At 41.4% G+C, this 25,770-nt stretch overlaps 3 protein-coding genes across 3 annotated transcripts; 2 read left to right on the top strand and 1 right to left on the bottom strand.

Annotated features, from left to right (window-relative positions):
* The first annotated feature begins 296 nt into the window (after positions 1-296).
* On the top strand, positions 297-2,489 carry LOC128746213 (protein starmaker-like). Its single transcript, XM_053843260.1, has one exon. The coding sequence runs from the start codon at positions 297-299 to the stop codon at positions 2,487-2,489; it is 2,193 nt and encodes a 730-aa protein (XP_053699235.1).
* A 5,444-nt stretch (positions 2,490-7,933) lies between these two features.
* On the top strand, positions 7,934-10,540 carry LOC128746212 (uncharacterized). The gene has a single exon (XM_053843259.1). It carries the CDS (start codon positions 7,934-7,936, stop codon positions 10,538-10,540), a length of 2,607 nt encoding a protein of 868 aa, XP_053699234.1.
* Positions 10,541-19,083: 8,543 nt separating this feature from the next.
* On the bottom strand, positions 19,084-19,947 carry LOC128746211 (uncharacterized). Its single transcript, XM_053843258.1, has one exon. It carries the CDS (start codon positions 19,945-19,947, stop codon positions 19,084-19,086), a length of 864 nt encoding a protein of 287 aa, XP_053699233.1.
* Positions 19,948-25,770: the final 5,823 nt, after the last annotated feature.

The following is a 25,770-nucleotide window of genomic DNA, read 5'->3' as shown; positions in this document are numbered from 1 at the left end:
ATTCCACATCCCTCGTGACAGCTGAAGTTGGACGCGTGCCACACCGGCTTTCTCCTTGGTGAAAAGTGTACTTATTTAGACAGCTCTGATAAGCTAAATAAACTGGGCATTCGGTTGTTTTGGAATGCAATTATTCATCGTTCGACAAGTTTTTCGGTGAAGCCCAAACTTTGAGCAGACTATATGTCGCCAATTTTTATCAGCATTAAATGCACTTTTGAATATCATCAACGGGTATAAATACTGTCCGGCTACGTTATCCTGCCAGTACCTTGCAGGTTTCTACGGTTTAAAGTATGGATTGGAGAGCGTTTTTGCCGTTGATAGTTCTGGCAACTCTAACGGCAGCAGCAGAGGTCAATCCTTGCGATCCACAATGTGTGACGTTCGAAGAAATCAACACTCTTTGGGCCCACGAAGATCCCGAACTGTACTGGCAGTGCGATCCCCTGGAAGAGGATCTGTGGATTCCGGTTATTAGAATCTGTGCTCCGGAGACATTGTTCAGTTTCCGACAGCAGACGTGCGTTCATCCAGATGATTGGGAGGAAAATTGCGTTACTTCAGATGGTGGTGACGAAGATCCGGATGATAAGGATCCCGATGATGAAGACCCAGGTGGCGAAGATCCTGATAGTGAAGATCCAGATAGTGAAGACCCGGATGGCGAAGACCCGGGTGGTGAAGATCCGGATGACGAAGATCCCGATGGCAAAGATCCCGATGGTGAAGACCCGGATGGCGAAGGCCCGGATGGTGAAGACCCCGATGATGATGACTCTGGAGAAACCGATCCAGACGATAACGATCCAAACGATCCTGAGAATGACGTAGATCCTTGCATTCCACGTTGTGCAACCTTCCAGGAGATCAACACTCTATGGGCTCATGAAGATCCTGAACATTACTGGCAATGCGACCCATTAGAGGAAAATGTATGGATTCCCGTTCTAAGAATTTGTGCTCCAGAAACACTGTTTAGCTTCCGACAGCAAACATGCGTTCATCCAGATGATTGGGAGGAGGTTTGCCCTCCTTCTGGCGGTGAGACTACTCCTGATGATGATGATAATACCGATCCAGGAGATCAAGACCCTGGAGACGAAGATCCTGATGACGAAGAACCTGATGAGACAGATCCAGATGATAAAGACCCAGATGATGGCGATGAAACCGATCCGGACGATAATGATCCCGGGGATGAAGATCCTGGTGACGAAGAATCTGGCGAAACTGATCCAGATGATGAAGACCCGGATGATAAAGACCCTGATGGTGAAGATCCTGATGACACGGATCCCGACGATCCAGATGACGAGGACCCTGATGAAACTGATCCAGATGACAACGACCCAAACGATCCTGAGAATGATGTAGATCCTTGCGTTCCACGTTGCGTAACCTTCCAGGAGATCAACACACTATGGGCCCACGAAGATCCTGAACATTACTGGCAATGTGATCCGTTAGAGGAACATATCTGGATTCCCGTTCTTAGAATTTGTGCTCCAGAAACACTATTTAGTTTCCGACAGCAAACATGTGTTCATCCAGACGATTGGGAGGAAGTTTGCCCTCCTTTTGGTGGTGAAACTACTCCTGACAATGGCGATAATACTGATCCAGAAGATCAAGATCCTGGAGACGAAGATCCTGATGACGAGGAACCTGACGAGACAGATCCAGACGATAAAGATCCAGATGATGGTGATGACACCGATCCGGACGATAAAGACCCTGGAGTCGAAAACCCAGATGAGGAGCATCCTGGCGAAACAGATCCAGACGATGATAAAGACCCTGATGATGAAGATCCTGATGATTCAGATCCCAACGATCCAGATGACAAAGACCCCGATGATACCAATCCAGAGGACAAAGAGCCAGATGACGAAACCCCAGATGACGATGATCTTTGTCCGGAGCCTTCCTGCGTTACATTCGAGGAAATAAACACTCTCTGGGCGGTGCCGGATCCGAATTTCTTCCTCCAGTGTAGACCTACTCAAAACCCACCGGTGTGGGTTCTTCAGCAAATGCCCTGCGCTCCCGGAACCTGGTTTAGCTTCCGCATTCAAGTGTGCGTTTTCCCCGAGGATTGGCGTCCTTGCGTGGGCCAACTTTCGCCAGCCATTCCGAAAGACATCCGAGACTACACAACTGTTGACGATGGCTACTTCAATCCGGTGGCTTGTCCGTGTGCGGTTTCGGAATCATACTGTTCGTGTGTAGATCACCAACCGCCAGTGCCGAAGGATGTCGTCTGTGGTGTTCCAAAATGTGACTCAGAGCAAAACAAGCGAGTTCTTTGGCCCGGTTCCACAGGAGATAGTTTCTACCAGTGCGTCTCGGATGAAACGCAGGTGCCGAAAACGATCGGATTGCACTGTTCTTTGGGCATGTTGTTTGATTTCCGTTTACAGCGGTGCATTCATTGGGCAAAGGGTATTACCACCTGTTCGGTAAGATTGGCACATGATCAGTTTTAACTGGCACATGGCTGATGCGTTGTAAGTTGCAGTAAAAATGAAACATAAGAAAGCATCTATTTTTCTTCTTTTAGTAAAAAGGGTCATCTAATATTTTAACTGGTTCAATCAGTATCAATCAAAATATCGAAATTTATTAAATGCCGTTGTTTAACGACGAAACATCAGTGGAGGTAATTTGATAACTGTTATCTTCGACGTTCAACTGGAAGCCCGTTATCACTATGTGAATAAATGTTATAAAAGGGAAGTTAATTGGCGTGTGAAAGTCAATCGATTGTATATCTTTGAAACGTTCGATCTGTTGTCTAATGTGTCATGCATGTAGCAAAAAATTTGATTGATAAAACGTAAAATGATCATTTTCTTGGTTTTATTCATGTCTGCAATTTGTTTCAATAACATTTATAATTTTCATTCAACATATTCGATTGTAAATTTTAGAATCGAAAATTGGGATGTGTAAGCAAAAATTGCTTTCCACTGGTGGAACTTTGCCTTGTTCAAGAGCCCTATTCTCCTCACCTCACCGAACCTGATATTGTTAGGTAAAAGCACAATTTGCAACTCTTGATGTCACCGCGGTGACTTCAGTCACCTGAGTGACTGAACTGATCAAATGGCGACTGTAAAGTGAGGTGAAGTGACTCTTCGAATAGGGCCCAGCAAATGAAGTGAGGTGAGATGATTGTGAGAATAGAACCCCAGAAAATATCAACTGAAATTAACAACTACAAGTACTTAAACCAAACGGCCCTTTTCAGGGCCACCGAATTGCGAAAGAGTTATCTTGAGTTAAAACGCAATTATAAGTGACAATCTTTCGTAATCCTACATTAAACTTGCGGTCGTAACTCGGATGCAACCGTTTTCACTTTTAGCATTGCAAAAACTAGTCATAAAATGTATAAAATGGCTAGGACGCAAGCAGCCAGCATATGCTCATACGTACGTAGAGTTCTTTCATTGAAGTAGGCCGTTTAAAAATTGACTAGTTTTGTTAAAAATTAAGAAGGTCAATTTCGACTGTCTAGAAAATTCAAATTCTTAATGCTTATCAACCTAAGGACTGACTATGTTGGTGGACTTCGTCTCGCCTGTTTTTTTAATTTCACAAGTTTGCCAGGTCATCAATTTTTGTTTCGGTTTAGTCATTATTATTGACCTTAATATCTTCGTATGTTCAGACTGGTTTTATGTAACTGGGCGCTTATGTATTGAGGTATCATTTTATATGGCAGTTCAGCATCGTTTTCTTTCGTGTCTCGCTCGTTGCAAAAACAATCATTATTTCGACGTCAGTTGTATTTGAAGGTCATTTTGAATTTTCTCGGTCAAATTCAAGTCAGACGGCAACATCTGGTGGTCACGTCATACTACATATATCTCTCCGTTCACCGCAAACCCCGAATGTAGAAACAGCGACTTGGACATTTAGTATCCAGTTTTTCCTTTCAAATATGCCTGATTATCGCAAATCTAGACATTAAATTAGACTTTAATTTGGATTTAATTGGACACGAAGTTTTGCTTTTGCACGAAATTAAAATCGACATATTTCGTGTTACTCTCTCATACGCTCTTTTCAGTTTCTTTTTTTTCTTTTCCAGACCCATTTTTCCACTTTCTGCTTTAATTTTTCTTCTTTTCTGTACCCTTTTTTTAGCTTTGGCTCTCACTTCTCATCTTTCTTGCCCTTTTTTCTCTTTTTCTTTCGTTTTTCTATTTTTCTATTCCATGTTTTCTGTATCATTGTTCCGTTTTGCTTCGTTTCCTGTCTCATTTTTTTATTATCAGTCCTGTTTTTCACTCATTTTTTGTAATTATCATTTCCATTTTCCGTCTTTTCTCTTCCCTTTTTTGTTTCTAGTTTTCATCTTTTTCTAACTTTCATCCTTCTCGTTTTTTGTTTTTCTTCTTTTAAATGCCCCGTTTTTTCTGCTTTTCTGTCACGTATATATTGTTTTGGCTCCCCTCCCTTTGCTCTCTGTTTTTCCTATTGTCTCCGTCTTTTGCGTTTCTCTTTCTCTCTCCAGTTTTCCTTTTTCTTTGGGTCGTCTTTCTTGTTTTTGTTTTCTTGATTTTCTGTCCCTTTTTCCTTTCCTATTTCCATTTTGTCTCATCTTTCTCCTTTCATATCCCATTTGACCTCTTTTTCCCGTTTCTCTTGTATCCTCTATAGGTTTTCATTTTTCTCCCTCGGTATTATTTTTTCCCTTTTTATTTCTCTTGTTTTCTGATTCGTTTTTCCTTTCTTGCGTCGTTTTTTGCTTTTTCCGGTTTCTCTACCTTCTCTCTATTTGTCTCGTTTTCTCTCCCTTTTTCTCTTCTCTGCTCGCTATTTCATCTTTCTCTTTCTGTTCCGTTCCTTTCTTATTTTTGTTTTGTTTTCATTTGTTCCATTCTTTCTTCAATTTATGTCCTATTTTTGCTCCTTTTATGTTACGCCTGTTTTTCGTTTTCTCCCGTTTGTTTTCCGTTGTCATTTTTTCCAGTTTGTTCTTATTTTTTAACTCGTTTTCCTCGTTTTATTTATCATTCTTTCTTTTCTCTCAGTTTTTTTTGTTTTCGACCACCACTTAGGGTTCGTGTGGGCATTTCCTCAGTCTATCCATCAATTTAGTAAGCAAAGCCAGGGGTATAAACGTCCTTCAGAACTTGGCCCTTCTTTATCGACAGACTTCGCAGTCGGTTATTAGAGTACAGGAAAACTACGGGGCTAATGTAAAGATCCTATTGACTCAATAGCGGCACCGCCCAGCTGAGATTCTTGTTAGACCAGTATCGTATTCCGTAGCTAATTGGGCGGGCATTAATTTAGTATGAATTTTTATTCAACATGCTAGACGGTTCCAGGCGCATCTGCCTCGCACATTTATAGTAATGTAAACGAGGCACCTTATTTTTAGGCTGAAAGTAACAAGATGCTGTTAAGATCGACTGAGGTACATATATTGTATTGCGGATTTTCGGCTTTCCAGTCAGTTTTATATTGAAAACGGCTTTTCTATACTGCCTGACGTTTCGGCCTTTGGTTTTGGCCTTTTACAAGGGTAATATGGTTACGTTTTCTTGTCTAATCGTTGATTGCCAACGGAAGGAAGTTCGAATTTAAACAGCACGAATTGTGCACTATGGTCAAAAGGTTTAGGTGTGCACATTATTTTGTCACCAAACCAATGCAATTGGAGCTGTTTAAATTCGAACTTCCTTCCGTTGGCAATCAACGATTAGACAAGAAAACGTAACCATATTACCTTTGAAAAAGGCCAAAACCAAAGGCCGAAACGTCAGGCAGTATAAAAAAGCCGTTTTCAATATAAAACTGACTGGAAAGCCGAAAATCCGCAAAACAATTAACAAGATGAATTTCCAGATACGGCTGAATGGTGGCCGAATTTAATAGCATGCTGAAAACACCCTCCGGTACCCTAACTTAAAATTGGACCCAAAATTTGAAATTAATTTAAATTTCTTTTAAATTGGACTTGAAACTGGATTTATAATTGAACTTAAAAGCATTTAAAATTGCACATGAAATCAACTTCAAATTGGATATAAACTTAATTCAAATTGTACTTGAAATTATATTTGAAATTGAACTTAATACAATGCTTAAAATTGGATTTGAAGTAAGTGTTGTGCATGAAGCTAGAATTAAATTTGAACTTGAAAAATAATTAGTAGGACCAATTGTCCTAGCCCCGTAATTGTCCTGTACTTGGCCTATTCTCTAACAGCCGGCTGCGAAGTCTGTCGATAAAAAAGGCCTAAGTCTTAGAAAGACGTTTAATCCCCAAACTATTGAAAGGTGATGGTGATAAGTGTTTATGGAACTATCGAACAATGTCATACTATATCTTATTTTTGACATTTTCAGTACATTGGTTAAGAAAACGAGATGATTTACTGGCACAGACGTCAGGAAAGCTTGATAAAAAATAAGTTAATTTTTTATTGCTTTTGAAATTTCAGTTGAATATTCTTTGGAGTCATTCTCTCGACGAATTCTCTACTTCCCAAGCACAGACGATGCAAGTCCGTGTAGGTCTGACTACTGTGAGGAAATTTTGTGATTTGACGGGACTTTTCAAAACTATCGGATGAAGAATCAGAGAATTTTATAAAATATTCACGGGCTAAATTTATGTGTAATACTTATGAATGAAAAAGTTGTTTGAAAAAGTTGAAGTCACAAATTTTCTCGGAAAAATCCAATAGAAAGTTGGCCTTAAACCAAGCTTCACAGAAAAATTTTTAAACACTTTCATCCCCGACATCAAATAAGCGTGTAAGCCCTGCAGAAGCATGCTCTTTTGGTTCTATCTCCATTTTTTTGTTCGATTTTTATGTAACTAGACTTAAATAAACCACATTTATTTATATATTTATTTATTTATTTATTGACTTGTTATTTGTTGTAGAGTAAGGTGACCCTTTTAAATTACTACAACCAGATTTGGAATTCATGTTAAACTAAACTGCATTACTAAAATTGGTTGCCATTTCTTGGAGATATTCCGGATCGCAGGAGGGACTTTTAACCTTCTTCGTCAGAGACGTAAAGGTTAGAGAATTTTCTTAAGAATCCAGGAAAAATATAGTGTGGAAAGTTTTCATAAAATCTTTCGCGATGAACTCCAAAGAAAATTCCAAAATTCTATATTCGAACTCATGAAATTTTATGAATTCAACTTCAACTCACTTTAATTCAATTTAAAAATTATCGGATGATGTTATTCGTTTAAAATTGCGTTATGCATCACCCACCCGAACGTTGTCATCTATTGGACTTCAATCCCGAAAAAACGACGGTGGTTCTATGTTCAAATCTCTGACGCCAGTAGTAAGATAAAACGATGTTGGAAACTGCTCATCGAATCGCTTATCGTTTTCCGCCGAATGTTCCGGTCTGCTATCATTGGTCGGGGTCAGCGTGTCCCACACCTTGACAGTCATTTCAAGTCATTCGGATGATGTATTGGCTAAAATGCATGTCCGAATTTCGGTTAAAATTGATAATGATTGACGCTTGATGGATAGCAGATAATATCGGCCTTTAAGAAGGTCACCGGTATATAAGAACTTTTCACGCCCGCTGAAGCTCAGTCGATGTAGTCGCGAATAATTTGCCGTGGACACTGATTGGAGTAGGTTTCGGTTAGGACAAAAGTGCAAAACAAAGAGGATCTGATAAAATGTGGAGATCCCTTAGCGGGATTTGGATTATTTCTATAGTGGTATGTTCTGAACTTGTATGGTCTGAAAAGTCGCTTCCCGGAAGTGCGTGTTTTCCGCGATGTGTGGATCAATGGGAAATCAATACTCTTTGGGCAGCCCGTGACGATCGCCAGTACTGGAAGTGTGAATCTGTGAACGATGCTGAATGGAAAATTTGGTTATTGACGTGTTCTTCTGGGACATTGTTCAGCTACGAGCATCAGATGTGCTTACCCGAAGCGTATAGTCGAGATTCAACTGTTCGGTGTCGGAATACAAACGTCGGACTTCCTCCACCAATCAATTACATTGGTGAGTGCCCTGTGCCCAGCTGTGTGACATTTGATGAAATCAATACGTTATGGGCTATACCAAGTCCGGAGTACTTCCTACAGTGCAGACCAGAACCGGGAGGTTCATGGGTGCTCCACCAAATGCCATGTGCTTTTCCAACCTTATTCCACTTCGGCAAACAGACATGTGTTTTTCCGGATCAATGGGAGGCATGTGACGGTCAGAATATACCTGGAGACGAACCTTCAGAACCTCCAACTTCGCCTCCGATTACAACAATACCAACACCGGTTCCAACTCAGCCTCCGATTACAACAATACCAACAACGCTTCCACCTGCTACACCGACAGAACAGCCAACAAGCCCACCAACGCTTCCTCCTGTTACACCGACGGAGCAGCCTACAAACCCACCGACAGTACCAACTGCAACCCCATCGACAAATCCACCAGTAGAGCCATCAACAAATCAACCAACGGATCCAACGAATGTACCATCAGACCCTCCGTCAGATCCACCGAGTGATGGAATATGCATCGAGCCTAGATGTACAACTTATCCTGAAATTAACACTCTTTGGCCACACTTGCTGGCGACTTTCTTCTACCAGTGCAGACCGGCAGCCGATGGCAGCTGGATTCCGCAAGAGATGCCATGTGCTCCGGGAACCGAATTCAGCTTCCGAATGCAGGTGTGTGTATGGCCATGGCAAAGAGAAGATCCTTGTGAAGGAATAACGACTTCGCCTACCCCAGATCCGGGGACGACTCCAGACCCGGGCACAACTCCAGACCCGGGCACAACTCCAGATCCGGGGACGACTCCAGATCCGGGAACAACTCCAGATCCCGGCACTACTCCGGACTCGGAGATAACTCCAGACCCAACCCCAGGAGATAATATAGTAGATTGTCTCATTCCGAATTGCATTTATCTGCAAAACGACGAATTATTGTGGCCAAGCAGAGATCCTCAAACCTTCTATCGATGCATTTTCTTATTGGATACCGTGTGGGTTCCGTTCGCCGATAGGTGCTCCGAGGGATTACTCTTCAGTTTCAGCTATCAAAGCTGTGTGGTACCAGAAATGTGGGAAGACGAGTGTTCCGAAATTCCCATTGATATTACTACCACTCAAATGACGACACTTCCCACGACAGAAGGCACAACCAGTGGAGAATTGCCTCTACCCGTCATTTGTGGTTCACCAAGATGTGACACTGCTGAAGAACGCAGCATTCGTTGGCCGAGTACAGTTGCCAACACTTTCTACGAGTGCGTTTGGGTAGAGCGATGGTTCCAGTTTGTACCTTTTCCCAGGCGGTGTCCAAACTTCCAACTGTTTGATTTCCCCAGTCAAGAATGCGTGGATGCAGCTGACTGGACCGATATTTGTCCGATATATCCGACTCTTCCACCGAGCTGTCCGGAATGTTGTCCCACTTGTCCACCCACATCAGAACCAACCATTCCAGACGATCCAGTAATCCCGGAAAACATGCCATTACCCGTCGTATGTGGTCAGCCGCGTTGCAATACCCAGGAAGAGAAGGACTTTCTGTGGCCTGCTTCGGATCCATTAGGATTTTATATATGTTTACCGACTGGATCTGATTGGTCAGTAGCAACGTATGTGCAGTGTCCGGATAACAAGTATTTCCAAACCATGGTTCAAGATTGCGTGGATCCAGAGCTCTACGATCATACGTTCTGTCCAATATTTCCTCCTTTACCAACAGTGCCGACTGCTGCACCAATTCCTTTGGAATGCCGTCAAGGTTTTAATGCTTCGGAGTTCTATCCTGTTGTCTGCGATGTACCTCGATGTCAGACTGCTCAAGATTTGGGCGTTCGCTGGCCTGCATCTAATAAGGACTCTTACTACATTTGCGCAACGTTTGGCATTTCAACTTCAATACAATGTGAAGAGGGACTGCATTTCAACTTCTTCCAGCAGTGTTGTACCCCCGAACAATCGAAGCTAGATTTATGCCCCACATATCCTGCAGTTTCTCCAGTGGCACCGACTTGCGTGAACAATTTCAACGCAACCGATATTCTACCAGCAAACTGCGATGCTCCACGATGTAATACTGCAGCGGAGAGAGCCGCCTTCTGGCCATCACATCAACCCGAAATATACTACCAGTGTTCGTATAACTCAATAAGCCACATTTATACGATCGAACAACGGGAATGTCCAACGCACACGGAGTTTGATTTCGTTCGGCAGTGTTGCAGCTTCAGTCCCGGCTTGCCATCAGATGCAGTGTGTTCAATTATTCCAAATTTGACGACGGTTCCACCCGTGCCTAATCAACCGTCGAATGTAGTGTGCGATCAGCCACGTTGCAGCACGTGGGATGAACAGACGTACCTGTGGCCCTCGGCGGATCCGCAATTATTCTACAGCTGCGAAGAATTGTGGCAAGGATCCAGTCAACCGTACCAACACCGGTGTCCATTGGGGCAGAGCTTCATCGTTGACGAACAAAAGTGCGGCGATTGGTGGCAGCACAAGAATGTGTGCGCGTAGAATCATTTCTGTCAAGTCGCATAAAAACTAACCGAACAGGAAAGTTGTCATAGCTGGGACTAGTGCGTAGTAGTAGGGTAGTATGTGGGATAGCTAATATTTATACCTTATGTTAACACGTTTAATCTTTTATTCTCATTATACGAGTCGAGGAAAATAAACTCAACACAACAAATGTGGAGGATTTTTTTCGTTTTGGTATATTTCACATTCCAGGTAATGGGCTAGCAAGGAATCATCATCAATGGTCTTAAGTTTCCCATCTACTGATTTCGCCGTTCTGAAAAACAAATAAAACTTCTCTATATTCCTGATTTTCCTGAAATTTTTCCGAGATTTGGCTACAAGAACTTTTTCATTCAAAATATTTAGTAACCATCCGCCATATTGGATTTCAAAATGGCATCAAACATTTTTGCCCCTGTTCAAAACATAGTCCCATAAACATAGTTTTATTACACTCTTATGATGGCATTTAAAACCAGAATTGGCCTTTAAAACCACCATAAGAGTACAATAAAACTCACATTGTTGCTTGGAAGGGTACACTTTGTACGGGGGTTTTCTCTGTTCGACAGTAATTATTAAAGGCAAACGTTGCTTTCTCTGGAGCCTCAGTCTACCATATATTTGGTTTTCGACGCATTGATTTATAACCCAATCCACCAACCTCCGTAGTTTGGCGTAGATGCCTCCGCTGTTCTAAGGTTTCTAGTAATAATGTCGAGGTCTCTGCGAAGGCTAGGAGTCGGACCACACCTTCAAAAGCGATATTGAATAACAGGACAGTCCATTCCCTTGCCGCAACCCTCTGCACGATTCGAAAGAACTCGAGAGTGCCCTCGAAATACGCACTTTTCCGGATAACCGTACTCGTGCATTATCTGCCATAGCCGTTCGCGTTCAACTGTATCCTATGCTGCTCTGAAATCCACTCAAATATGATGCGTGGGCACGTTGTACTCCCAACATTTCTGGATTTGTCGGAGTGTAAAAATTTGATCTTTAGTAGCACGGGCCCTCATAAAGCCAGTCTGATACTGCTCTACGAATTCTCTTGCGTAATGCCGCGGGAATTATGCCTATTGTGCATTATGCCTAATGTCTGTATGCGTTTTGTCCGTATGCATAACGTCGCCCCCCCCCCCCCCCCAAGGTACGTACCGTACGTACCGGCTTAACAAGTGTTTTAACACCTCGAATAAAATAGGTTGTATAGGTTCTCCAATTTCGGCTGAATAAGTATTTTTTTTTTTTTTTTAAATATAAAATATCGTTTATTCAAATGTCGTCATTCTTAATACATTACGTTATTGACTAGGAATAATTGAATTCAAAATCTAAGGCACCAATATCTATTATAGTGGTTTCACAGTTGTTAACAAATGATATGTAAATAATAAAGATTTTAAGAATTTCATATCTTGTGTTTCTTCCGATAGCTTGAAGAGCAGGTCTGTAGAGTTGATCAAATGGTATATATCTTCCTCCAGCGAAAGCTGCTATCCTTCTTTGAGTATGTGCCCAAGCTGCTGCTACTCGAGGGCAGTCACAAAACTTATGTTTTATGGTTTCCTCGCTTGCTCCACAATACAGACAATTCATTCCATCCGCACGCTGAATGATATGCATAAGCTTACGGTGCTCAGTCTTTTCATTTATGAGCATATACAACTCGCTACGTTGACTCGATGTCAGTCTACGCGACGAGATGTTTACCCAAATTTGACGCCAGTTGAGATTGGGCTGTTTTCGTGCCACTCGTGGTTTTTCGGTACTTTCCAAGAAATGTCGGTGAATGAGATCGCTAGAGGGATTTTGTTGGATGTTGACAGGTAGACTCGGAAATTGTTGGCAAAGGAGTTTGAGGCAAGGAATGTTTGCTGGAGGAGGTATTGCTTGGTCAAGAAAGGATTTGTAGTAGGGAAGGGAATCAATCTCTTGTAAGTGGCGATTGACACACAGTGCCTTACACTTTATTGCCGGCAGTTGCAGGCCGAGCCCGCCGTCAGTTTTTCTTCGCGCCAGTTGCTGCATTGGGATTCTCGCTGGCAGACCACGAAAAAGGTATCTACCCATCATTACCGTGAGCTTTGCCGTATGCATTTGGTATGGGGTAAGTGTCGCCGCCAAATACCATACCTTAGACGTAATGAACGTATTTAGTAAGATTACTTTTTGGTGAAGTGTCAAATTACGCATCGAGTGTAACCAAATCAGTTGCGCTACCTTTGAAATTTGTGCATCCCAGTTGATCTTTGTCATAAGCTGTATTGAGTTAGTAAAGATTATTCCAAGTACCTTCACTTGTTCAATTGTTCGTAGCCATGGGACCACCAGTGGATTCCCTTCAATATAGCCTACATCAATCGCCAATGTTTTCAGACGGTTTAATTTTGCGCCTGCTGCCAGTTCAAACTGCCTAAAAAGTGCATTGATTGATTCAATCATTTCAATAGTATTTGCTATCACTGTTACATCGTCTGCATATGCCACGCACAGTCCACCAACACATGCTTGATCAAGCTTCACTAGAAGCGGATGCATGTATAGGCAAAACAGCAGCATTGAGAGAGGATCACCTTGCCTCACAGATCGTTCTATCGGGAAACGTGCTGACATATGGCCGTTTATAAGTATACGAGAGCCCGCCTGCGAAGAGTGCCGCTCTAACATAGAAACGAAGTCTGGATTTATTCCCAAAGATATCATCGTGTGTCTGAGAAATGGTAGAGAAACTCTATCATAAGCGTGATCCAGATCGAATGATATCAACTTCCCCTTAGTCTTCCTAGCTATCATTGCCGCTATTCGATTTTTTAATGCGAGCGTCGCTCCGAAGATTGAGCGTTTTTGGCCACATTTTTGAGAGGTAGTAAGTACATTATGCCTCTCTAGCACAGTAGTTAATCTTCGACGCATTATTCTACTAAAGATTCGGCTGTCAGTATTGCACAGACTAATAGGTCGATACGATGAGATGTCCTCTTCGTTTCTACCACTCTTTTTTGCTAATACGATGGTGCCCTCCACGAAGGAGGCTGGGATCGGAGAGCCCAGCAATTCATTCATAATCGCATGCAGTTCTCTATATATAATGTCGAATGCCCAGTTCATCCACTCAGCCGTCAAACCGTCGGATCCTGGACTCTTCCGTTTTGGAGAGGATTTTATGGCACTTTGGATTTCATCTACTGTAATTTCTGCCACAAGTGCAGAATTATCTTCGTCGTTCGGTGGTATGACTCGTTCACATCCGAAGGCTCCGACATCTCCCTGATTCTCTGTCGTGTATAGTTCGGTAAAATATTGGATAACGTGGTGCTCGATTTCTCTCGGATTTTGCAGAATTTCCCCTTCATCGTTTACTAAACGAGATATTACGGTTTTTTTTCTCCTCCTTTCTCCAAGCTGAAATGTGGACAGACTCTCTCCTGACACAAAAGTTTCATTTACTCGTGAAAATTTTTGGGAGAATTCACGTTGAAGCCTTAACATTTTTGCCTTGACTCGATGGATTGTGGTTATCAAAGCAGCATTTTGAAAATACTCGTCGTATGCCTGCCGTAGCTCTGCATATAGGCGTTGATGTTGGGCAAGAAAAATAGTGTGCACTTCGCGTGACTTCCAACGGAAAAAGGATTTTATCTTCGGTTTGGCGTACATTATCCACCACTCCAAAGCATTGCGATACCAACTACGCTGTCGTGTCCAGTATTGCCACTTAATAGCGAATTCCTGTTTATTTTCTGCCGTCAATAAATGAGTGCGAAGACTCCAAAAACCTCTTCCGTGTTCCCGGCCTAAGTTTGGAAGACATAATCGCACTGTCAGTGCTTTATGGTCCGTAAACGAACACACGTGTGTGTTGGCTGTTCTCAACTGTTGGCATAGTCCGTTGCTGACATACAATCGGTCCAGCCTAGATGCTGCATTGTGAGAGATGTAAGTTGGTTCCAGTGTATTAGGGTGTAGTTTCAGCCAAACATCATGCAATTGTATTTGCTGGACAGCATTTTGTAGAGCGGCACTCGGGTTTGGACTAGTAGAGTCACATACTCTCAGCACGCAGTTGAAATCTCCGGCGAGGATAATGTTATCGGTGTTGTGACGAAGATAGTAGGATAGTGTCTCATTGAAAAATCGCTCTCTATTTGCTCTAAACGCTGTACCCGAATGCGCATATACATTGCAAAGTGTTGTGTTTTGGACCCGAAGTGCAATTAGTCGACCATCTAGGCTCTTCTCGACATGCGTGTATGCGATGTGCTCCTTCAAAGCAATTGCCGTTCCTCGTCTGGCAATATCTACGTTGCAAACGACATTAAATCCAGGAATTGTGAGTCGTTCGTTCTCCACCTCTTGCAGGAAGACAATGTCAAGTTCATTTGTGCGGATAAAGGTTCGTAAGGCGTCGATTTTAGTGGTGTTCGTGATGTTGTTGATGTTTATGGTGGCAACGCTGTAGCTTGAGATATTGAACATTATATCTTTGGCTCCTCCTCACGCTCGTTGTCACCACTCCTCGGTTTTTTGCCAGGTGGGCGTCCCCTCAAACTTCGCTTGCTGCTTGCATTCGAACTTATAGATGAGTCAGTGTCATTGCCATCATTTCTATCGGCTGTAGGCTTGCGGGAAAAAGATCCAGTGGTGTGTGTTAGGCCTAAATTGGTTATTGGTGCTGCCTTTTCTACTAACTGAAAAACCGGAGCTGGGGGTTTTAGAAAAGGTGATGCAGCACGTGAAGTTGATGGTTCAAGAATTAGCTTCTCGGCGGATGTCGTCGTTTTCCCCATGACGGTGTTCGACGTTAAATCTAATCCTTGGTCGCCATTGCGCGATTTCGGTGGCATTACCGTTTTTGATTGGCCTGGCCGACTGGTTGTTTGTGTTGGTTTAAGTCTAGCATTTGCTGATTTTGCTGGTTGTTTCGCCGCATCCGCATAAGTCTTCTGCACGAACAGTTTTTTATTCTGCACACATGTAGCACCAATGTGAAGATACTCGCGACAGTGTTTGCATGTTTGGCGCTGTCCAAAATATGTCACCTGTGTCAATTCGCCCTTTATAGTTACCCAAGAATCGATGTTTTCGGTTACTACCATCTTCGCGATGCGTACGCCGGTGTAGGCACCAGGGAAGTCTTCGTCGTCTCCAAGCTGTTCTTCATGAATATCGCGCACATTGCCGTATTTATCGAGAAAACTGATAATTTCGTCGTTTGACACATCCTCTGATAGGTCATACAATTTAACTTCGACCGCTCCATCCTCTAAAGTGATAGTTAAGGGATACTTCTTTCCGTCACTACCAAGCATACCATGGCCATTACCATGTTCTTCGCACACTTTTCTAGCTAGTTCCAGATCTATAACAGTAACAAATGTAACACCAAGTGCTCTGCTATTCTGAAATCGTATCACTTCTCCTGGTTTTAATCCAAGTACATTAGCACAAAACTTCTGCACACTGCTAAGACTTGGTTTGTTGGGTAGGTTCCCATAATTGATCCGGAAGGTGTTTAGTCTTCCCATTTTCGCACACCAAAAGACCGGCGGCAAGACGACTGGAAAGACTACACACAATGGAAGAATCTCTAATAATAGCTTGTGTTGGCTTCTGTGCAGCGTAAGCAAAAAAGCGTCTGTACGACACAGAAGTATAACGCTAACTGCGTTTTGTCCGTATGCATAACGTCGCCCCCCCCAAGGTACCTACCGTACGTACCGGCTTAACATGTGTTTTAACACCTCGAATAAAATAGGTTGTATAGGTTCTCCAATTTCGGCTGAATAAGTATTGTACAATTGCTTACATAAATTTTATTCGATGCATATTCAGCTATGGCTGAATAATAATGGCTGCTAAAATATTTAATCAGCGCATAAATGTTTCGTGGGAAGGCTGTTTATTAAGATGACAAATCGTTTATTCAGCTAGTATAGCACAGTTATTGAGAATATTGACGGGTTGTGGAGGGGTTGAAGATGCGCCTAATCTGCTTGTGACACTATTATGTGAAGCAGCTGATTTACAGCGCATTCGTTGGCTGCTTAATCATTTATAGAATACAGAGGCCTTTGCTTAAATTTATTCAGCGTCTACCACCATTATTCAGAGTTAAATCAGCTGTGACCAAATCAGTAGCATTTTAATTCAGCTTCGGTATTGGTTGGGATGTATCGCACGAGAGAATGCCTATGCTGTTCAACAACGAATTTGTATGTATGTGTGCATAGCTCCGGGTAGCAGTTGAAGCAAAGCAGAAGGTGATCAAGCGGGAAGAAATGTGTGTGAGTTTCGTGCTTCTTACCTTGAAAACAAAAAAACTCACTCTTGAGTTTTTCGGCATAGGATCAAGTTGACATGATTCAAAGTTGATTTTGATTTTTGATGAGTTGAAATTTTAATTTTTTACCATGACTGATTATGTGATTAATCCCCTTAAAAGTGAAATAGGAAATTAATTTTCTCACATTTTCGAGATACAGGCTTGATGCTTTCAGTAAAAATGTAGTAAATATCAATACATACAAATTTGTCAAAGACATTATAGCTGTATCTCTTCATAGAAATTAGTTATGAAGCGTTATTTGTGGACAAATCCTTAAAAACCCACGTTTTAGTGGAACATCGTTACACGCTATTCTCTAAATTTTCCGAGATATTGAGCTTTTACGGTGAAAAACAGTACTTTGTTAAGCTCAAATATTTATCAAGGTGGCAGATCAAACAACTCACACGTAAAAGTTCAACAAAAAACCAGTAAAAGCAAGTATCAGTTGTCTGTATCTGATTATATCCTCAAAAGCTATTGATTATTGACTCAAATAGATTAATTCTACTATGTATATTTATTCTTGACAGATACGTATTTCGCCTACGACTTGCAGGCTTCTTCAGTGTCTGTTTTCGAACAGTTTTCGTAGGCGACATACGTATCTGTCCAGAATAAATATTCATAGTAGAATTAAATTGGATAAGTTTTCTTTTTATTTAATTCCAGGTTTTGTATTCTATTAAGACGCTCCAAAAACATCAGATAAATAGATTATTAAGTGCTCTTTACAAACTGATTATTATATTTCGACAACCATAAGACATAGATAGTTACCATATTAGACAAAGTTACTTATTTTAGTATGTTCGAACATCTTTTATAAAGTCATAGTATTTTTTGTACGCATTTAAAACTTTTTTTGGATCTTCGTAATGTGTGGAAACATGATTACCCTTATAATGCAAAAAGATAGAATATCATTCAAGCCAAGTTTACTTGGCTTACTTGAAGCAAAAAAAAATCTTTGTATGCAATATTACTCCGCAACTAAGAAATCTCCTAAAGTTATGCATGCTGTTCATATTTCACGAAACTTTGTTTTCTCTTCGCTGATGGCGCAGATAGTAGAATTATTATATGCAGAATGCCAGTGTCGCTGCAGTGCTTGTGGTAAATATCACACATTTGGAGATAATGTATTTACATTGTATGCGTATATAAGTGAGTATTAAAGATTCGAAACGGTAACTTGACTGTCAAACTGCAAAGGTAAACTTGACAGTGATGTTTCCCTTATCCAAGACATGAACCAGCAACATGTTTGCCATAAAAATCTCCATGAACCACCAGCGACACTGCCATTCTATATTTGTTGATTCACCTACTCAGACCTATCGGTCCCTAAAGCTACTTGGCGAAACTTCTTCAATGTTTTGTTATTAATTTACATTCGTCATCTAACAAACACTAAGTCAAATTCAGTGGAACAGAATTGTTGATACATTGCTGAAAAGCTTTTAGCTCTAATTGCTAAAAGTGCCTGCTTGCTAATGATGCTGTTGGCTGCATCGATTCAATTAAGATTACACGATAAAATTTCTCCAATGATACCGGTACAGTAACGGTGTATAAAAAAGCCGCCGTATCGCAAAAGGTTGGTCACTTTCCTTTTTCTCTTCGCTGCTCGGAACCGGGTGCTGTTCATCATGAAGAGTAGGTATTCTACGCAAGCCATATCTCCAGTTGTTTTCGGTACTTACCGATATCGATTCGCTTATCTCTCCGGACAGTTATCGCGTTGATACTGATGGCAATGGTAGTGACCATTGCGGCTCGTTGTGTTCGAGATAACACCAGCGGTCAGCCTGGATGCAAAAAGCAGGAGGAGGTAACCCAGAAAGTGTGGCGTCATAATCACGATCCAACGGCTTACTGGGAGTGCAACAAACTGAACGAACCCGCAGCACTGGCACGATGTATGAGCGACTCGGCCTTCCATCCGACCCTTCTCGAGTGTGTTAGCTGGGACGAATGGGAGTGGGAACCTTCCTGTGCACCTCTTTCAAGGCCTGACAACTAACGATTCGTAATGAAACTACAACGATTATTATTATAACAGTAAGCATGGGGATATTGGTAGACTTGTCATCTGCTTGGAAATAGCAAAACATCCTTCAAACCAGCAGTTGAGTATAGGAAATCACTCAAGATAACAGATAAAGTTTATTAGAATGCGTGATTAATTACAAATGTCCACTTATTATTAAAGGCAAAAATCTTCCCATTCCGCCATGAAGACACACAACTGGCGACTGTAGTGAAAGTAAGTTCCGGCTCCACATGGCCGTTCGACTGGTACCCAGAATCCGTTCACGTCCGGAATACACTGATAGTACAATGTCCAGTCCGTATGGGGATAGAGTCTAGGATCCTGAACGCTGCAAATCGGAACTGGACATATACCTCGCTCTGGTTCGGTTGTAGTTGTAGTTGTAATGCTTTGAGTCGTTGTGTCCTCTTCCGTTGTTTCCGTAATTTCCTCCGTTGTTTCTGTATTTTCTTCCGTTGTTTCCGTAGTTTCCTCCGTCGGATCCGTTTCATCTGGTTCCGTCTCGAAGGTCGTTGAGGGGGTACTGCTTGTGTCCTCAAACGTACAATCCCTTTCCCACAGTGCGCTTTCCCTGCACTGTTGCATAGTCCAGCTGAACAATGTGTCCGGACTGCAATGCCTTACGAGAGGTTCCATTCCTCCGCGGGGGCCCGGCACACATTGCAGGAAACTGCTCGGATCTTCGTGAGGCCACAGCTTGCGCTGGTCGTACACGGTTTTGCACACTACCCGCGGGCATTGCGGTAGATCTTCCGGGCACGGACCTTTCCACTCGTAGGGATCAACACATTCTTGACGTTCAAAGTGAAACAGCAGCTTGTCCAGACAGGGCCTCCGTACCAACTCCCATGGCAGACCTTCGCAACGAAGGAAGAAGTTCGGATCCTCAAAGGGCCACAGTATGCTGCGATCTTCTTCCGTGCTGCATCCCGGCTCGACACAGCTCAAATCAAGCTGCCAAGAGGATTGGAGTGTGAAAATAAAAATTGCGAACGAAACGCGAAACACTTTAGCCATTGCGTTTGACTGAGCTTCGCGACTTGAAATGAACCAAGAAGACGCACAGCTGAACTGGAAGTTTCGGTTTTCGGTAATCTAATCTCGGTCATTTATTGAGCTTTATCTGAACGGAACTGAATGTGCAATAAAATGCACACGTTGTTTAATTGCTCTTGAATTTTTGAATTCGTTATCGCTGCATCTTATGCATAGATCAGATTGCTTGGCTTTGTTTATTTTAGGCCAGAACATCGGTTGAAAAATTAGACTGATATGCTTGATACAGTCCAGTTAAATGACGCTTCAAAAGTGACACGCCTTCCTCACTGAAGACTTCTATCAAATACTAGATAAGCTCACGAAAGTATTAGACGTAAGAGGTATTTGGTATTTGGTGAGATCAGGAGTGGCTGATCCATTTAGAACTGCTGAAATTAGTATCAACTCTTGCCGTAGAGCTATACAGACAGCAATTGATACATTTAAAATTACCAAACCGACAGAAATAGACGGACTGGCACGATAAAAATACTGGAAAATAAGTGATTAGGAAGTTTTACATCACCCGCTGTACTCACCAGATCTTCCGACTACAACTTCAACAAGAATACTTTATTAATATCGGTCAAATAAATGATAGATGGAAAGAAAGGTCACAGCGTTAAACAGATCCAACACAAAAATCTATCCAGTCTTCTTTGCGAACTCACATGAATTATCCACCTGCGAGACGCACTGATAATACCGCATCCAGTTCGAATGCGGATAGAGTTTGGAATCCTACAGGAAATGTGGCGGAACTAGACAATTGCCCTCTGGTTCGGAACCTTCGGTTATCATCTCCGATTGCTCAAGTGTTCGCTCTGGTTGTTCTGTTGTCTCTTCTGGTTGCTGTCTTTTAATTTTGTTCTGCTGACTCTTCAGGTTGTGCAGATGGCTTCTAGACGATTTCCAGGTGGCTGCAATTGGTTTTCGAACGACTTTCAAGTCATCTCAGACAGCTTTCCAAAGTTTTTCAGAAGACTTTTGAATGATTTTCTGACGTCTTTCAGATAACTTTCTGACAATTTCTGCTCGACTTTTACACGATTTTATTCAGATGACTTTCAGGCAGAGGTGGCATAAACCGCAGCGCAGACCAAAAGACACACATTCTTAAACAACACAACACTCGCCATGCGGTGTGTGTTCGCCCACAAATTCCCTTCAGTGTCTCTTTTGCTAAACACGCTCTATCGTGTTTTACGCGCACCAAGAAAAGGCAGCCGCAAACGCAGAGTGATAAATTTGCTGCGTGCTTTACCACACCAAGAGCCGCACTCTGCGCGGCTGGATTGTACACCCTGCGCTGGGTCAGTTGAAGTGGTGTGATTAAAAAAAAGCATTTTTACTGTTGCGGTGCCTGATCCGTACTAACTTAACATAGACCATATTAGTTGTTCAGTGCAGCGTGTATTTTCACTTTTAAAAGGGCAGAAAATTTGTAAATACAAAACAATTTTTTTGCGCAATTCCGCACGGAGTGTGGCAAAGGGCAGCACCAAGTGCTGTTTGTCACTCACTGGGCGATTTTCACCGAGTGCTGTTGTTCGCTCCCACTCCGCTTTCGCTCGTACGCTGTGTGCATATTAGCTGTAGAGGTGTGTTGCCGAATCGCTCTGTGCGACAAGGCATAATATTGGAACATTGGGCGCATAGTGTGAGCGAATGACAGCCCTGCTTTCAGGTGAGTTTTAAATGCTTTTAGATTGCCTTAAGGCGGCTTTCAGACGACGATTGATGATTTTTAGGAAATGTTCGAAACCGCATTCAAACGACTTTAAGGCAATCTTCAGGCGTCTTTCAGGTGATATCAAAACAACCAACCTTCAGGTGATTTCTGGACGAATTTTGACGATATTCAAATGACTCTGATTACTTTTAGACAAGTTTTGAGTGTAGTTTACGTGGGTTTCTGAAGGATTCTAGATCACTTTTAGACAGCTTTTAGGTGACTTACCTGCAGAACACAAAAGACGATAAAAAATGACAAAAAATCGCTGAAAAGAAACAAAAAGACGACAAGACATAGTCAAAGTTGCCAGAAGTTAAAAATAACGAAAAACGACTAACGTTGAAAAACGACGGGTCAAGACGTAGTGATTAGCATTTACGCTTTTCGCGCCGTGACCTCGGGGTCAAATCCCTACCCCACAGAAATCACAAATAACCCTGTTAAAGTGATTATAATCAAATTAAAAAAACTAAAACAACAAGAAGCCGATAGCAAAAGGCGATAGAGTACTTGTAGCATAAAAGACGAAAAATTAAAGACAAAACAATTGACCAATGTAAAATGAAAGATGAAATATGGAAAACAAAGACAAAAGGTCAATGACGAAAGTCGAGAGTATGCAACTTAGGGAAAGTTTGAATTGTATCGTAATCTGATTTGATTTAAAATTTTGCCTCTTGCTTAGTATGAAGCGTAATTATAATCCTTTCTTCTGTGATGGTCAAACTACGGATTTTTCTTCAGCAAAACCTGGCATCTCTGTTCTACAGTCAACAGCTTCGATGGTTCAAATAATCTTTCTACAGTCAACAGCTTCGATGGTTCAAATAATCTTTTTCGAAGGATTACAAAAAATTAAATAAATTGTACTGGTTTTTCATTACTTTCAAGCCTGTTTTCTATGTGTTTTTATGCTTGTTCTGCTTATGGACATTCATCGTTTTTTCGAAAGATGTTAGCATGGCTTGTCTATGATTTTCCACCGTGACAATGCTCGGCGACATATTGCTCTATCGATAAGAAAACATCTGGGGCCTGATGAATGCATTAATGACGTGAAACAATACAGAATTTGATAGCAGGTTTGTTTTAGTTTTTCGAGAGTCCGGTAATGCTTCTACTAACATTTTTACAGAGATCTCAGGAAAAATCATTTGTACAGTTTAGCGTTGAACGTCAAATGATTTACTAAAATGTTTTAAAACAAGCAGTGAAAGTTTTTTTTACCATAACCTTAATGACGCAATCAATGGGGTTAGATAATAGTTAGCAAACCCAATGAATTTTTTTTTAACTTTTGAAAAGTCTTTTGTTAAAGTGCGATTGTGTATGACTTTTAAAATATTACTTTTGGATTAAAAAAATTCACGAAATTTAGTCACTTGTATGACGAGAATTAAATAACGAGCAAGGAGAGATCATTTTGTAGCCATCGTTCACTCCCACAAAAAATCATTTATACTATAAATTAAAAACATGCCGCCATTAGAAATATATTATTCACTATGTTCGTTATGGAAACAATCAAAATCAAACTGTGTGCACTCTCTTCTCCTCTAACGATCCGGGCACGTGTATGTCGAAACCGCGAATTACCAGGCGAGAATTTCCTACAGTCCTACAGTTGGCTTGGTGGTTTGCACGTTTCGGTCCAGGTCCACTCGGACCAGTTAATACAGGTCAGTGTGGCCGAATCGAACATCCCCTCGGTCGGGCAGCGTTGCGGCGTGGCCGCAGTGTTGGCGGTTTCGCACACCCAGTACGCGGTAGGATCCCAATTGTTGCGCCAGTAGCGCTGGCTCATCTCTTCTGCGTTGCATGCCGGACGCCCGTCGGTGTCGTCCCGGACGCATCCGGCGGCCAGGGCTAGCAGGGCGGCAAAGGCGATCGCGACTGCAAAAACAATAATCGTTAGTTCGAAGGTAAATTCTAATGTTGTTTTTTATTTCACTTACGTTTCATTTTTCTGCAAAAGAGTGTTCTTGGGGGTCCTTTCTGTGGGATTGATGTTTACTCTCAGCTAGGTGTCGCATTTTATATCAATTGTTTCACAGACATTTTGCGCCGAGTAACGCCAGCTTTCTGCAGTCTAGCAATCGCACGCACCAAGCTGTTAGATGCATGTATGTTCATACCGATCGAAGATCGATAAGATACAAGGTTGGGACAAACAGATCGGACAGAAAGCGTTGTTGTCGGCGATAAGATGAAAGCATCCGAACTTTTTTGGCAACTTGCTGCCGCAGTCGTCGACTATAGTGCCATAGTGCAACGGTGACGTTTGACAAGTGTCAACGCCCAGATAAAGTAGATTGAAGGTGCACAGGCACCCGCAATGACGTAACGCTAGAAATATAGGTTTGATGACTCCAGTGTTGAGGCATTTTAGATGATGAAAGGAAGCGTTATCATTCCGAACGACGGAAGGCAGAGCCCATTTTGAAGTCGAAATAAGTTCTACAATTACGCCTTGTAGCAACAAATTTGGATACCTGCAGTATTCAGGTAAACAAAGGTTTGATTTATTATTTAACTACAATTTAATGCTTCATAGAATGAAATATATTTGTCATATGCAGATAGCATCCGATAATAAATATTTCCTGGTTCATTAGTCGGTGTGCCACTGAATGAGGACCGGCCTCTCTGGTTTCTGATAATTGAAATAACACTTGCAAGTAAACAGTAGCGTGCCTAGACATAGACAATAGTAGGATACGCAGCGCTTCAGAAGTGTGTTTTGGCCCGGAAAATAGAGTGGGATCGTGAGACGGCGAATCTTTCTATTATTTATTACTTATCACAAAAAATACCGGCCTGTCAGGTTGGGTCTTTCGGGTGCAATTTTATTTAAAATCAAAGTTGAAATTGGGCTAGAAATCAAACTTGAAACTGGACTAGAAAGTAGAGTTGAAATTGGACTTGAAATTGTAATTGCCATGGGGCTTTAAATTAGACTTGAATTTGGACTAATTGGGACATTTATTTCAAATTGAACTAGAAATTCGATTTAGATTTGAAGTAATTTGGACTAGTATCTTTATTTTTAATTATAAAAATTTGAAGTTTTTATTGGAAATTAGATTTGAAATGGCATTTGAGATTGAAGTTGAAATTAGACTAGAAATTGGACTTGAAATCGGAGTTTAAATTGTATGTATGTATGTATGTATGTATGTATGGATGTATGTATGTATGTATGTATGTATGTATGTATGTATGTATGTATGTATGTATGTATGTATGTATGTATGTATGTATGTATGTATGTATGTATGTATGTATGTATGTATGTATGTATGTATGTATGTATGTATGTATGTATGTATGTATGTATGTATGTATGTATGTATGTATGTATGTATGTATGTATGTATGTATGAATGTATGTATGTATGTATGTATGTATGTATGTATGTATGTATGTATGTATGTATGTATGTATGTATGTATGTATGTATGTATGTATGTATGAATGTATGTATGTATGTATGTATGTATGTATGTATGTATGTATGTATGTATGTATGTATGTATGTATGTATGTATGTATGTATGTATGTATGTATGTATGTATGTATGTATGTATGTATGTATGTATGTATGTATGTATGTATGTATGTATGTATGTATGTATGTATGTATGTATGTATGTATGTATGCATGTATGTATGTATGTATGTATGTATGTATGTATGTATGGGGGTAGGCGCCATCACCTCACAGGTTCTTCATTGTATGCAAGTAGAATTATTGCAGAATCGAATGTATCTACCCAGACACTTTCATGCCAATGTTGTTCGTGAAGGATCAAAAGGATCGGTCTGTAAGCAATGTCGCTTACATGATTCCACGGGAATATAAGAAACTCCTTCCAGCATAGAACTTCGGTTGCTAGATACATAACCTCGCCGTGCAAACTTATCTTGTGTGATGATTTGTGTGCTAGAAGGGCGCGTCAAAATCCTCTCCGACCTTATATGACTTGGGCTGGTTACCACATCCCTCATCCAGTCTTCGGTTCATTCGATACCCTGATGCTACCTCCCCTTTACTATATGTATATA

This window comes from Sabethes cyaneus, chromosome 1 (assembly GCF_943734655.1).
Source record: "Sabethes cyaneus chromosome 1, idSabCyanKW18_F2, whole genome shotgun sequence".
Taxonomy (NCBI): domain Eukaryota; kingdom Metazoa; phylum Arthropoda; class Insecta; order Diptera; family Culicidae; genus Sabethes; species Sabethes cyaneus.
The sequence above is the reverse complement of the archived record's forward strand: the minus strand, read 5'-3'. Positions and strand labels throughout refer to the sequence as shown.

What these genes read in the sequence shown, in the direction of transcription:
- LOC128746211 (XM_053843258.1), bottom strand. Translation starts at nt 19,947, where the DNA reads ATGGCTAAAGTGTTTCGCGTTTCGTTCGCAATTTTTATTTTCACACTC.
- LOC128746213 (XM_053843260.1), top strand. Translation starts at nt 297, where the DNA reads ATGGATTGGAGAGCGTTTTTGCCGTTGATAGTTCTGGCAACTCTAACG.
- LOC128746212 (XM_053843259.1), top strand. Translation starts at nt 7,934, where the DNA reads ATGTGCTTACCCGAAGCGTATAGTCGAGATTCAACTGTTCGGTGTCGG.